This window comes from Nesoenas mayeri, assembly GCF_963082525.1.
Source record: "Nesoenas mayeri genome assembly, chromosome: 6".
NCBI classification, from domain to species: domain Eukaryota; kingdom Metazoa; phylum Chordata; class Aves; order Columbiformes; family Columbidae; genus Nesoenas; species Nesoenas mayeri.
This window is the reverse complement of record NC_137545.1, coordinates 42,017,629-42,032,651: the sequence shown is the minus strand read 5'-3', so window position 1 is coordinate 42,032,651 and position 15,023 is coordinate 42,017,629. Positions and strand designations below refer to the sequence as shown.

General features: G+C 39.8%; 1 protein-coding gene across 1 annotated transcript in view; it reads right to left on the bottom strand.

Moving 5' to 3' along the window:
- KIF5C (kinesin family member 5C) overlaps window positions 1-15,023 on the bottom strand; it is a gene marked incomplete at both ends in the record, with an annotated part of 69,124 nt that overhangs the window by 17,313 nt on the left and 36,788 nt on the right. The window contains 8 exons of the mRNA XM_080347075.1: window positions 1,500-1,568; window positions 3,035-3,210; window positions 6,418-6,566; window positions 9,144-9,292; window positions 9,636-9,740; window positions 11,477-11,601; window positions 13,167-13,254; window positions 14,155-14,210. Coding sequence (XP_080203201.1) covers window positions 1,500-1,568; window positions 3,035-3,210; window positions 6,418-6,566; window positions 9,144-9,292; window positions 9,636-9,740; window positions 11,477-11,601; window positions 13,167-13,254; window positions 14,155-14,210 — 917 coding nt within the window. The remainder of the gene's footprint in view (window positions 1-1,499; window positions 1,569-3,034; window positions 3,211-6,417; window positions 6,567-9,143; window positions 9,293-9,635; window positions 9,741-11,476; window positions 11,602-13,166; window positions 13,255-14,154; window positions 14,211-15,023) is intronic.

Genomic DNA, 15,023 nt, shown 5'->3' with positions numbered 1-15,023 from the left:
CAGCTGCGGAGGCTTCATCAAGTCAGCAAAGTGAGACTAAAATATGTGTGAAAAGTGGGGAAAAGTGGTCTGCAAGGCCACTGGAAACTTGATTCATCTTCCAGATGTGTATTGAGCATGGAACAGAGAGGGTGGGGAATAAGCCAGCGTACAGCACGCTCCCAAATATGTAACACAAATTAAAGGAATGCACTTCACTTATAAAATAAGACACAAGAGGAAAAAACAAGCTTTAGATGAGAACGCTGATGTAAAAAAGATGGGCAAAGTGAGATGCCTAAATAACACACATCAGAAAATAATGTTGCTGAGAATGCATAAAATTCTGTTACATTTGTATAGCCAGGGACATGGGTAGCATGTAACACAGAGTCATAAAAAGGAACTTGCAGCAAGTGAATGAAGAGCTTCATCATGGAGTAAAATAACAATGGTGATTCCTGCAGCGAGGACAAGTCCCCAAAGGTGGCAGGTAAGCCACGAGTGACAAGTGACAGACATTTCATACAGCGTTCTCTCCCTGCTAAGGAGACGAACTTTGGAAATCCTTTCTGCAGGTTTGATTAAGGCACGGACAGAATCATTTTTCCAACTACAAGAGAGGTTTCACACCCCAAAAAGCAGCCAGCATGATGCTGTACTCCAGCTGAAGTGGCTGGGACAGCTGGGAGAGACCAACACCTCGAAACACTAATAACGAGTGAAGCTCCACACCAGGATCATATTGTTCATTGACGGGTCCTCCTGCAGTTTCCCACAGTTTGAAAACCAGCATAAAACCATCTTCTAAGAAATATTATAGCAACATTCAGGGAACTTGGTAATTTGGTGTTATTGCCAGATTTTACATCTTCAAAACCTCTGTTAAACAAATGATAGATAAGGAAATGACTGTAAGTTTAGTGTTCGTATTCTCCAGCTTAAAAACCACACTCATTTTATGGACCGAAGCAATGAAATAAAGTGTTTAAAGTCAGAGATCCAAGATTTTAAAGCAAATCCGTGGCAGTACCCATCATCAATTTTCAGTCTCACAGATTTCTCACAGTACTGTCTCTAACCACCAAAATAATGAACATCAGTAATTTATTACCAGGTGTAATTTCTATACTGTCAAACTAGGAAATGTGGTAACCACCTACAGTCCATGGAGTCTAGATAACTGAAAGGATACGGACACTTGAAAAACACATCTGAAGTTTAAAAAATACTGGCCACACTCCTTCCTTGGTACCTCCAGCATCACTTCCCAGCAGGATAGCATGCTATTACAAGGAGTTATCAAGGCTTAATGCTCTTCTGAGGATATTACGAAATCAGAAGTTTAAACCCAGCTGTCACATAGGTTTCTCTTACCTGTTGAATTGTATCTGGTTAATATGAATATATTTAGCCAACAACTGTGACAGGATCACTAAACAAGGGTCTCACAAGCAAAATGTAAGTTTGGTTTTGATTGGTGGGTTTGTTTTCGGTTTTTTGTTTGTTTGCTTTTTTACCTCCTCTTGATCCAACATTTGTTGCTTTAGTTTCTCCGCCAGCTGGCTCTGCTGGTTGATTTCATCATCCTGCAATGAAACAGGGTTGGAGATTTTTAGTTGCTTTGCACAGTTCTCATTTGGTCACTTTTATTTCCCCTTTCTAGAGAAGAGACACGAATAATGCCATAGCAAACCTTGTGCATGTTTGAGGGGTGCAAGGGGGGAGAAAAAGTACACAGAGCTATATAGTATAAGCAATGCTGTTTGCTCTGGTATATATGCTATTTACACTCCTATACTTAGGCAGAGGAGTCTCTGATGGTAATCAAGACACTGATATGGTCAGAGTTACACCTTAGAACTTGCAGGAGGCTTTGCTGACATATGTGATGTCTTATAGATGAACAAACACATACACGCCCTCCCTCTCTCTGTCCCCAAATTTCAGCTGAAGAGAGATCATTAGAGGCAGGTTTATTAACCAACTACAATTTACAGCCAGCCGTAACTGCGTTAATGAAAGAGGAAGCTCAAACCACAACACAGAACTTGGACCCCTCAACTGCATTTGCTAATATGAAAATAGTCCCAGATACAACACAATAACGTATCCTGTTATAAATGGTGACATTTTAGTTTTGTTTTGGAGATCAAATACCTTCTCATTTTCTGTAGCACTGCAGTAATGCACTAAATGATGCTTCCCATGTTTTCTAGGGTAAAACAAACCTGTTGCGAGTTCCCTCAAGAATAATTCAATGGGCTTTGCTACTTTTGATGAGGGGAAGTGAAAAATAGATGACTTTTTTTTTAGAGACTGCTATGGGGAAGGTATTCTCCATCCCAGCAAAGCTGGAATTTCTTGGAAGTTAAAATCATGTTTTGATTCATGATTAACGCTACCCTGAAAACTTTTGCCTTTTAAGCTGTTCTCATCCATAACGGTCAATGGTTTTCGCATGCCCTTCTTCCCCCCACTTCTTATCTCCACACAAGCCAGAGCTATTAATGGCAAGTGCTCAGTAAATATCTTGCTGATAGCTTTAAGTGCCAATGATGTATATCAAGCTGTGCAAATAAATAATTTAAAAAGGCACCTGCACTCCAAGTGGTGTTCACAGCTAGAACAACACGAGCAAAAGAGACCCATGGGATGGTCATCTGTTTTCTTTAAAATTCTGATACACAAGAAATACATTAAAAATATTAAGATACAGTCTCCCTCTTTTTCATTCTCTGAGGTGACGTTACAGTTTGCCGAGGTGCAGAAATCACTGAAGAAAAGGAGTGCTGAAAAGCCTGTATGGAGCCCTTAATATGAAAGGCGAAAGTGGCTCCGATTTCATGGAGAATGCCCCCAAACACTGTCTGCAGAGGGAACAAAGGCAGACAGCCGACACTATAAAACAAGATCTGTTTTTATACGGTGACAGCGTTTCAAACTTCGGAACATTCGCCAGTTCATAGTGCTCAAGAAATACAGAGACACCCACCCATTTTGGCTTAGTTTTCCATTTACACCCAGCAAATGGAGTCAAACCAAATGTTCACACCTTATCATCCAGCTGTCGGTAGAGACTGGCGATCTCGTCATCATATTTCTGCTTCTCCTCTGTCGAGATGCTGGCAACAACCGGTGTGATGTTGTCAATAATGGGGGTGTTATCGCAAGGCTCCAGGTTCTTCTGGTCCTTTGCGCTGATCTGTTCATCTTCAGGCACCGCTTCTCCTGCAGACACACAGTCCGTGCTCATTACAATCCAAGAGAGCGTTGCCCAAAACCATGGACATCCCAGCATGGTCCTTCACAGCTGCTGAGAGGGACTCAGCAAAGCAAAGGGCCAGACGCAGCTGTGCAAGGCAGGGAACTGCCACACATACAAACGACAGGAAAAGTAGGTGCGGAAAGGTGGCCAAACTCATTAGAAAAATGAACTCCATGGTTCAAAACATGTAAAATGCAGCAAGAGTTCAACTGGCTGCCATTAAAAACACTGAACTCCTGGTTCCCCTGTCACTCAAGCCCGCTACAGATGAGTTTAGCTCCATGGATTAACAAAAGTGTAAATAAGGAGGGAAAAAAACCCACATGGCTATCAGCCTAAAGCCGTATCAAGTCATTAAATGTCTCTTCCTCTCCAAATTTCCAGCTGCCTTATCAGCTCTTTCTCCCTCACAATGAACTGTTGGAGCATCGGGACAACAAGCCAGACAGCTGCATTTCAAATTATATTCACCTTCTGCTTTGTCACATCTAAAATTAAAGCGCATGCACCAATTTTCAGATGTTGCCTATGCATACCAAACAAGATGTGCTCCCTCTACATTTTCTTTCAAGATCATTTTCTGCAGGGAATATTGTCTCCGGTATCACCGTGTGTCACAATTCCGAGCCTGCCGCAGTTCAGTGAAGAGGGACGGGCAAGGCACTCATGCCAAAAATTAAATATACTGTGAGAGTCTGCGAGCCACTGAAAGCTCCACTCACTGCTTGAGGTGTGCAAACGTTACATCCAACCCTTCTGCACAAACAGGTTTTTCTCCTTTTCTGTGAAAAGCTACAGTATTTTAGTCTCTTAGAGCTTTACTAGCCATTCCTCTTGCCAAAACAGTGTAGGCACTATTTATCTTACTGCCAAGGAAACAAGCAATCAGGACAAATATATCAAAAAGCAAAAAGGCAGGCTAATTCAGGTCCCAAAGGAAAACAAAACAGGGCATGAAAGAGCATGACCAAGTAACAGAGAAGATAATGTTTTCAAGCTTGAAGCATGAAAAAGAGTAATATGAAAACAAGTACCACAACCTCTATAAAAGTACTCCACTAAAAATACCTTTTGCTCTATCCTTAATGGCTCGATTATTTATTATTATATATTATTTTAGATAATATATATATAATATTTTATATTACTAATGAGAAAAAATGTAAATTGCTTTTTCCTGGTTGCATTTCCCTGGAGCAGAGTGGGAAGGTGGGCTCAGGTCAGGCATGGGACCTCGCACGCTGAGCAAACGCTGCTCGGGCTGCAGAGAATCCATCAGGATCATCCCCAAATGGGTCTGTACATTTTCATTTTGTTGTGGTATTTCACGTTGCTCAAAAGGTTTGTATGGCAAACTACCACAAATGAAAGGAGGAGGGGAGCCTGGATTTGACAGCGATGCTTGGATGAGAACATCTTCCTACCTGTAAAACACTGACCAAACTGTGCGCTTGCATACAAGGCTGCACAAATCCTGCCTCAGGGACAACTGGGAACACCCATTTTCTGCTATTATACAATTATATTTTGTATATTATTCTCTAATTTCTAGAACAAGCTACACCAAGCACATATTTATGCATCTATCTTGGATTTCATATTCAAGATGCAATTTCTGTGACACTTGCATTTGTGAAGAGCTCCCTTTGACAGAATACCCTTCCAAATGACACTATTTCAGAAGGTCAGACAAGAAATCAATAGTATTTTAAATGCATTGAATGTATTGCTGGGCAACGCCAATAAGAAAAGCAGCACAGACATAGGGGATGAGGGGGTGTGTGTATATTTAGACAAAACAATAAAGACAGCACGTTATAAGGCTTGTTCACACAGTACGTAGAAAGGATCTATATGAAGATTTCTGAAAAAAGAAATGTTTCTAGAAGGGGAAGGAAATGAAAGTCATCACATTTAGCAAACACAGAATGAAAGACGCAGAACGCAAGCAGGTTGTAAATCCCCAGCGCTCCGCAGCACCACGAGCAGCCCGACCGTCTCCATAGCAATTGTGCTGTGCTGATAAGGGAAATATTCCCTGGGCTGGAGTCTCCAGAGAAAGACACGGAGCACAATCATTAGGTAACGATCTCATCAGAAAAGCCAAAACCAGCACAGGCAGCCGACAGAAAGCAGCGATTTTTTGCACCCATAAAGGTCAGTTATTATCTTTTAAGCAGTGATTTCACCCGGGATGTTCAAAACCAGACGTGACGGCGCAAACCAAATTGTGACTAATAATTAAATCACAGATTTGTTCTTGCTTTAGATACTTCACATTTGCAAGGATTCCAGACTGTTGAACTGTTAGACGCACGGACACGCAGGATGACAAGCGGTTTAGAAGAGAAAGATGATTCAAAGAAGCAGTATTTTACTGTCGGGGGTTTGTTGGGATTTCAGGCTGTAAGGTGGAGCAGGGTTGGTTTGTTTGTTGCTTCTTGGGGGGGTTGGTTTTGTTTGTTTGGGCTCTTCTTAACATGTCAAATAAAAATGAAAACTAAGGATGGTTTCCTAAACCTATTTGGCAACAGATTAAATAAAGAATCTTTACTTAGTATGTATGCATAGAAATATTCTTCCTCCGCTGCCAACCAGCACTTGATCTTAAAACGCATCCTGAACAGCAATTCCCTGTGTTTCTAAACAGAAAATTGGCTGTTCTCAACATAAATTCCACTTAGAAGCAACAGAAGGAGCCAAGTGGTGATTATTCTCATCAGAGGACATTTCTAATCATTGTGCTAATGGACTAATTATTCCAATGCTAAATTCAATTATAAAAAGAACCCCAAGATGTAGTTACCTTAAAGCATAATAGAATGGGTTCTCAGGCCTGAGGAGCAAAGTTCTTTAAAAAAAAATTAACATAATGTAATTTTACCTCTTCTTTAATAGTATTACCAATATTATTAAAAATTATTGATATTCCTGTATTCTCTACAGCTGCTATTCATGCCAGTTTGGGCGTTTAAAATGATACCTTCTGTGCATGGCTGCTGCTGGCTTCCCTGGTTTTTGCTTTTCCACCTTTCATTTATTATTATAAAGCGTGAGCTACAACTCTGAACAGTGATCTTAGAACTAGTATTTTTGATTTACGGCAAAATTTAAACATACGTAACTTAAAAATACAAAGACCCATATCCATTCCATTTTCTGGTACGTACCGTTTCTCCACCTGTTCAGTTCCAGCTCTAGGTGCTGGATAACATTCTTCAGACTCTTGTTTTTGTCCTTCTCCTTCTCGTACTTTTTCTTCCACTCCTCCGCGGTCAGCTCCAGGTTCACAGAGACCGTGTTCTTAATTGTCTTAGCTCTGCGCAACAAAAACAGGTGTCAGATTGTTTGGTCTAAAACCAACAGTAAGGATTCAGAATTCCTTCTGTAACACAAAGAGAAACCACTATATGTTTGCAATTTATTTTCTGAAATGCAACGCCACAATTCCATTTGCTCTCAAACCCTACCTGGAAGCCTGAATTGAAATTTTCTGTATCAAAATGCAGCAGCCGCTGCCCAGTTAGGCACGGCTCTGCCTCTTCTGATTCCTCCAGAAAGGGGAGCTCCGGAAACTGTTCTTAGATTTAGGATGAGACCAAGTCCTGTCATTATTGCTCTGCTAGGTAAGCTGTCACCTCGCAGCTTCCCCTGGCCTGGGACCTGCTGTAGAACATCCCACATCCCTTAAACTCCACTGACAAAACCATATTTCAAGTATCACAGCATGAAGGATGTCAACGGAGTAGAGATATAGGAACTTAGCCCTCTTGAAAGGCAAATGGCGCTTTCAAATATGTTTTTGAGGGTGGAAAGAAGGGGAGGAGGAGAAATGTTGGTCAGCAGCAGGTATCGGGGTGGCTGTTGGGCTGAGGAGAGTTCTCAGTGGGAAGGGAGCCCGATCCCGAGCCTGTTTCGCTGCAGGCAGCCTCACGAGTTATTGCCTCTCTAGGCAAAAATAGCACAAGATTTAAACCCTTCTAACAACAGCCACCACCACTTTGTTATTGTGAAAGCGCTTAGCTCCAATGGAACCAAACAATTGCCCTAGAAAATGCAAAGCAAGCAGAAAAAGCTGCCCGGCACCTGCTCTATTAAATCCACATTTAAAAAGAAGAAAACAAACACATCACTATGAATTAAGAAAGCTTCGGATCTTTGCCCTTCGTTGCTCCGGCACCAAGTCCCTCCAAATGACTCCAGTGTTACTGAATAAAATAGAGGCTAAGGAAAGGAATAACAGATAAACCTGCTAACAGTTTGAAAAATGTCAGTGCAAGAAACTATGGCTATGCATGAGCTATAGATACGCAGGTTAACTGTCCTTTGGGGAGAGCACATCAGCTTAATTATCTCCTTTGCAGCTTCACTTACTGATTTAAAGCATCCTTGAAATGTGGCCAGTCACTAAAAAGTCTGAAACTTTGTTTCATTAGCAAGAAAACACTCTCACCTGTGGCTCATACTCCAGTGATTTGCATTGTGTGGCAACAGGAGTTTTATTACCTCTGAAACATTTTTAAATAACCCTGTACTTTTATAATACACAGATGCCTAATGGTTGGTTTCTACATATTGTCTCTGCCAAAAGCATGGCTCAAGTTTCCACTCATTTAACTGCACTACGGGAAAAAAATGCCGCATCATGAAGTTTATCAAGTGTGCTACCCTATGATGGATGACGTACTTACTAGCAACTAAACGCAAAACAATATAAAAAACACACAAAAAAAAGATGAAGCTGAAAGAGAAGGAATGGACTCACTACTAAGAGGAGCACATGCATATGTTGATTAGTTTAAGCGGGTCTGGGAAGATGAATTTTACTCCTGATACCTATTTTAATGGTGATATAACTCTTTTTTGCTAGGAAAAATGGAGGAACCAGCAATCACCCATGACTCATATACTTTCTCTTTAATGTTATTCAGGCTCTTAACACCATCCCATCAGAAAAATGAGACACCACAAGCCAAGAGGCTGTAAAAGAAACCACTTCTCCTGGACAGCAATATTTCTGTGCAAACCGCTGACAAATACCGCTGGCTACGTACAGCACGTGTGCTGCTCTGCAGGTCCAGTGCAGCACTGTCCTCCTACCTGCATCCTGTATTTCAGCCCAATTCTAGAGCTTTTAAGCAAACAAACAAAACCCCTACAATAAATCCAAATCAAGCACTTCCATGAAGGATTTAGCTATTTTCCCAGTTCTTTCAGGTGCCATCCTAGTCCTCAGTAATGGACATGTTAAAATCGTTCCTCCTCCTAGAAAAGTGTTAGTCACATCACATCACTCCAAACCTTTGCTAGCCAGGATGCACAGAGTCGGTTCAAAATTGTTTTGCCCCCAAAAGAAAGGTAAGTTTACCAAGATATGAAACCAAGAGAAATGTAAACTGAAATAACAGACACCTGACTTCCTCTACACACACTTCCTAATGTACCCATATATACAACTGCCCAGAGATCCTGGAGCCCTGTTATATATTACAGAGCAAAAGAAACCCCTTTTAATCTAGATTAAAAAAATAAAACATTTTTAAAAGATATTTTACCTTTTAATCTGCTTAATCTGAACTACTACACTTCACTGCTTACATTTCTTCTGACTTCAGTCTTCTGATTTCTGCACTTTATACTTTCTGAAGGAAAAATTATCAGAGCTTCTAAGTAGTTCAGCCACTGGCCAACATGATCATCTATTTTTCTGGTACCATAGAGAATAAAGGGACATTTTTTCTCAAGTTCCCCAGTACTGTTTTTCTAACAAGTGCAGAAACTATAACCTCTGTATTTTAAAATGCCCGATCATCTCGCTCCCCTCGGCACGGCTGTTTCAGAACATGTGGAAGAGCCCAAGTAAGTGTCATCCAGCCAAATGCCGAGCAGGACTCACCGCTGTCCGAACATCAGGGTCGACTTAGTTTCTGCTTCGTTGAACACAGAAGGAGAACAGCAGATCACGATGGTGGTTCTGCAGTTCCCACCAAGGGAATCCTGAAGTATTCGGGTCATTTTGCTGTCTCGGTATGGAACATGGGTTTTCTAATCAAAATATAAGGAAGCAACAAGAACAATTTTTTTTAGATGATGATATCTTAATGAGAGGGAACATGAGTCGATAATGCAGGTTTAATGGATCTGAAGCACACAACCCTGAAGAGTAATTGTTCTGATTGTGCTGAGATTGGATAACCACTCAAGTGAAATCACTGAGAATTAGACTCTTATCTTTAGCAGAATAGCAAAAGTGTCACTGGTTTGTGGTTGGAAAGCTAATATTTTCTTAATTCTGAATTGAAATGTTAGCTTATTTTTTTTATGTGCATGGCAAAGAAACAGATAGATAACAAGCCATTCTCCAACAATACAAAACAGGATTACTTACAGTTCCTTCTGCCAAGGCAGATATCACATTGCCTAAAGCAGACAAAGACTTATTGATATTTTTAGCTTCATCAAGAACAGCCCCCTCCGCTCCAGTTTTGCTGACCTACCAAAGAGAGCAGGCAACAGTCAGGCTCAGCTATCAGCGAGCGTCTGTACAAATACAGCTCCAAAGCAGATAGTGCAACAGTTAAAGATGCTCTTGGAAGAAAAACAGAGCAAGCTTATCATCAGCATGAAGGAGAATTTTAATGTATGTTTTTGTTAGTTGAAGCCTGTAATAATTCCAATGTTCTTCCAAGTTGACCCTTACTTTGCAATGGGAAAAGCTGGTGAGGCTGTGCTGGCCTGAGGACACCTGGGGACCATTTCCAAGCGCAGACTGTCCGTGTGTCCTCAGGCTCACTCCGTGGCACAGCAGATGCCACCAAACGAGGATCCTGGCTTTGCATTTTGCTGGCACGGATCAAGAAGATCAGATCCTGCATGCAAGGGTTACTGGTCCACAAACTGGATGCCAAGGTGGCCCGGTCAAGAAGTTTGGTGGCCTGGGAGCAGCACTGTTAGACAGCAACCCAGGTTAGAGGCTTTTCGCCCTCTCCTTTTTTTTCTTGGAGGTGGGGTGGGTTGGAAAAGGCACAGAAATGTAGGATAAAGCCATATATTTTTCTCTACATTAAAACTATAGTACCTGTACTTTCCTCTAAAAATGTCACATGACGTAAAAGGAAACATAATTGTATCTTTTAAGAGACAATCTACCTAGGAAATCCTTATTTCAGGTTTTCTGTACAATGTGCAAACGAATATAATAAACCACAAAAGCGTAGTTTTCAGAGGAGAGCAGAGCCTGACTAGGCACTTCTTTACTAAACACCACTATGAGTTTTAAAATTAACATTCAGTATTATATGCAAGAATAGAAATGAACCTGATTAATCACTCAGGTGAACGGTTTCCACATTGTACCGATGGGTTATCAACGAGCATGTCCCCAGGAGCATTCTGAAAGCTGCCCGGTCTATCAAACAAAATCTTTTCTTTTACTTCTCATTTCAGAAAGAACTAGAAATCTCCTGCCAAAGACATCGCTTCACCAGCAGTAATTACTTGGACGCGCACGGTAGTTACCAAGGATCCAGCTTGATTAAAGAATTCCATAACATTGCAAAATGACGAGATTTATGATTTATAATTAATCTACAGTTCAACAATTTTGACCACTCCAGAAGATGTCAGACTGAGAACTGGGAAACACTGACATTTTCCAGTGCAGTACTGTTCTGGACCATTACTCTTTGGTAAACAGATACAAGTTCTTTTCTGGTTAGTATTTTTCTATACTGGAAAGCGTAAATAATCATCACAATCAAGAGAGACATTCAGGGAACTTCAAATAGACTTCAGCTGTATAACTGCATTAACTGATGTTACTTCATTCATCTAATACACTAAATAATTACAGAAAACCTAGAAATAGGATGTCTGAATATAAGCAAATTAAAACAGCTAAGTTGACAAATTACATTAGAATTATGTTACTTTCTTCAAATACCCATAACTAAATGATAAGCTATACAAAAGCACCCTGGTTCAATCCACATCATTATAAGTGAAGATATATTGCAGATTTGGGGGTTTTTCATTTCATAGCAATAGTCCCAATCTGCTCCTTTTCTCCATCCCACATTGAAGAAAATAAATAAAAGATTGCCGTGCTAATGTTAACCAAAGCCAAGACTTGTGTAAAACCTGGCTTCGTTTTGCACTGACACACGTTCCCATGACCAGCTTAGGGACCCACCAGGATAATTCAGCAGTTTAGGAAAAAGGAAAGATCACCTTCTCGCTTCCAGCCAAGTCTACCAGGTAAAGCTTCCCACTGAGTTTCTTCTCAGTTTCCACATTCTCTTGTTTAATATTAATGAGGAAGATACTGTGGCTTCTAGAGCTGTGTTCATTCATATCTGCAGAGGAATCGCAGTTGGAAGGTTTTGTTTAAATTACTTTAAAACCCTACAGGAAATTATATTTCATCAGAGCTAAAAGTATGAGAGAAATAATACGGTAAGAAATAAAGGTTCCGTCCTTTTACGCTTCTTCATGAGTACAGGCAGCTCACAGAAAAACTGCTGGGATGTAACAGAGAACTACAATGAGGATGTGTGTTCGGAATCCAAGACCAAGGAATAATTCTGAGCTGAGGAAGAGAATTTCAAGAGAAGTAATAATAATTGCAATAAAAAGAAATTGGGCAGGTTTCAGTGCAATTGTGTGAGATCTCCCAACATGTTATGCTTGTAGTTTCATAAAGTAGCAAAAAGAAAACATTAAGCATCTGGAAACTACTTTCTCAACTGTCTTCTCTATTTTCTCTGTTACCATAAACCCCACTACCACCTCTCCTCCATTCACATTCACAGCAATATCTGTATTTAGATGAACTCTATTTTTCTCTTCCTTCTCCAAACTCTTTTTTTTCAATAACACCTCCAAACTTGCTCCTTGCCATTTCAGTCTAGCTAAAATTCATTCTGTCAACTTATGTCTGAACTTTTCTGTGTGCACCAAATGCAACAGGTAGTATCACAGCAAAAGGTGTATTCAGATATTTTTTGTTAAAGAGAATAGCAGAAACAACAGGAGAAAACATTACTCAGAAAAAGAGAGATAATACATTTCTATTAGTATGATGATAAAGGCAAAGGAAAGCTAAAGTAATATAGTATTTAACAAAGCAAGGAGGTAGAGGAGATGTGGAAGAGAAAGAAATTACCCAGTGCCTCATAAAAAATAAATTAAATAAAATAATAAATACCAACGCATATCCAAACCTCCACCCCATCACCAAGACTGGAGCTCCAGGCTGAGGCTGTGCCAAGCTCACTGCTCAGATCCAAGGCTTCTTACAGTATAAATTGGGAAATGAGCCAAAAATACCTGCCCTTTTTGTCACCGTACTGCTAGTAGGCTGCATGCGACACAATGTCAACAAATCTGGCACAGGCTGAAGCAATTATTATGTTTTTCAATTTAGGAAGAATGTTTGCTTTGCCATCGTTGGAACTCAATCCAGGTCATTGCTTCACTGGGATGACTTGCAAGAGCTGAACAGGGAAGAGTCTGATGACTGCTCTGCAACCTTTGCCTGCCGCTTGGCCAGTGGATTTATCTGAGTTGTTGACTTGTAGCAAAAATGAAGAATGTATATCCATCATTTCAGTTATATATAATTTCAAAATATCTATACTATGTGTAACAATAGATGTACTGACGTTTTATATAACAATACTATAAAATACCACACATTAAATCCAGTTCTCAAATCTGAAAGTCAATAAATGTTTCTGTGCGCAGTGAAGCGGTAGGAAAAGTACAGTTGCATTTATTTTAAAGTGCTATAATTTGTGCATCATTACATCATTCACATAAGTAACTCCAAATACTTTGAGAACACGAAGAATCAATACATCACTAGGAAGCTACAACCACCCACACGTTATAGCCAGAAAAGCTCTGACAGAACACGTACTTGTAACGGCTACGTGTCGGTTAGCTTTCCCTTCATCGATGACATCCAAAACTTCTTCAGGACTAGATACAAATCTTTCTGTACAACCCTAGAAGTATACAAGTTGAAAACAGGAAAGTTTAGGATGTGTCCTAGTAGTCCAAATGCAATCAAGAAGAATATTTAGCACTGATGTACAAAATAATTAGAAGAACCATCTCCATCCAACATGATCGTTAGCAAGGCAATGGACCAAAACCTGCCTTTGTGAGCCTTTCAGTCTCTGGGATAACTTGGGAGACTATTTTCTTTCACGAGATTAAAGATGTGGTCAAATCCAAACACACAGCTGAGGAGAGTTTCTATATTTAGCACACATAGAATGATACAGTATATATTCCTATTACTAATTTGGGTTGGATTACAAACTCAAATCAGTTTTTCTCTCTCAAACTATAGGACAAGATGCATAGTTCTTGTTCTCTGCCTTAAAATAATCCTTCAGTAATATTGCATTATCTTTTTTTTTCCCCCCAGGATGAGAATAAACATAATATTATATGTAGACTGCTAAGGCTTACATACGTTCCTAACAAGTATATTACATCTAAGTGAGGGCCCAGAAAGTCATAAAACAAATTCCTAACCCAACAAATCTGTTCTAGGATACTGCAGGATTACAGCACCTATGCAACAAAGTATTACAAAACAGAATTCTTCACAGTGTTCTCTTTCATATCTGACACGAAACGAGAATATAAATACTTAAAATTCAACAGCATACTAACAAAATGTAGATGTTTAAAGTCAGGAAAATTAAGTAAACATGACTCAAGCCTATTAATATTGCAGGGAACTGTCTAAATCCAGGGACCAATGCTATTTGAACATTCAAGACTCTGCACAAGTTGAATCATCTCAGCAAACGCACTGGGATACAAATGGAAATGTGTAAATAAATGCATATGTGAGAAGGGATGAAAAAACAAGCATCACATTTTCCTTATACCTTAACATATGGGACTCTGTTTTTATCTTCATGTACAGCGAGGTTTGTCTTTGACACTAGGAAAAAAAAAAGGATGGAGAGCATTAGGAATATTCCACATTATTATTATTATTCCATTAGGAATATTCACATATTCGTGAATGAATTAAATTTGTAAATGAGAACTGCAGTAATCTCCCACTCCTTATTAACTACCAATATTTCTGTCACGTAAAACTTGTTTCTTGTTCTATCAATCTTGTACCTGTTTCTTTAAAGTTAACTTTATGGCACAAGAGCTTTTGTTTATCGCTTGGATTAATAAAATAAACCAATTCAGATTTTGCCAAAGCAGTAAAAATTTGAAAAGAGACAGAAGTCACGGGAATGGAAAGCTCAAATACATATTCCTGGGTTTGTGTTACCATTAGCACACACAATTCACACTTCCATCAACGTACAGCGTGAATACACAGCCACACAAATGGTAAAAGAGACAGATAACTCCCAAGAAACTACCTAACAGAAGCTAAGCAAGGAATAAGTTGAACCAAATGTATTCTAAATTTAACAATAAAACCTCAACAGAACACTATATACATTTTTAAATTGCAGTTTTACTTTAAGAATATACATTGCCAGTGAGGCTCAGACATGCCTCGAAGTCTGTAAAATTCTCTGTACTCAATGATTTCTAATCGAGCTCCGTAGCACTGCAGAGGCGGGTGCACAGGAGTCAGAGATCCAATGACTTCAGCTGCAAAATTCTCCTTCACAACGTCAATCATGCAGCTTAAATGTAAATCACTCTCAAAGAAAGTAAGGATTTCCCCTTAGGCGTTGATTCAAAGCACCACACCAAGCCCAGCGCCACTTAGTCACATAAGAAA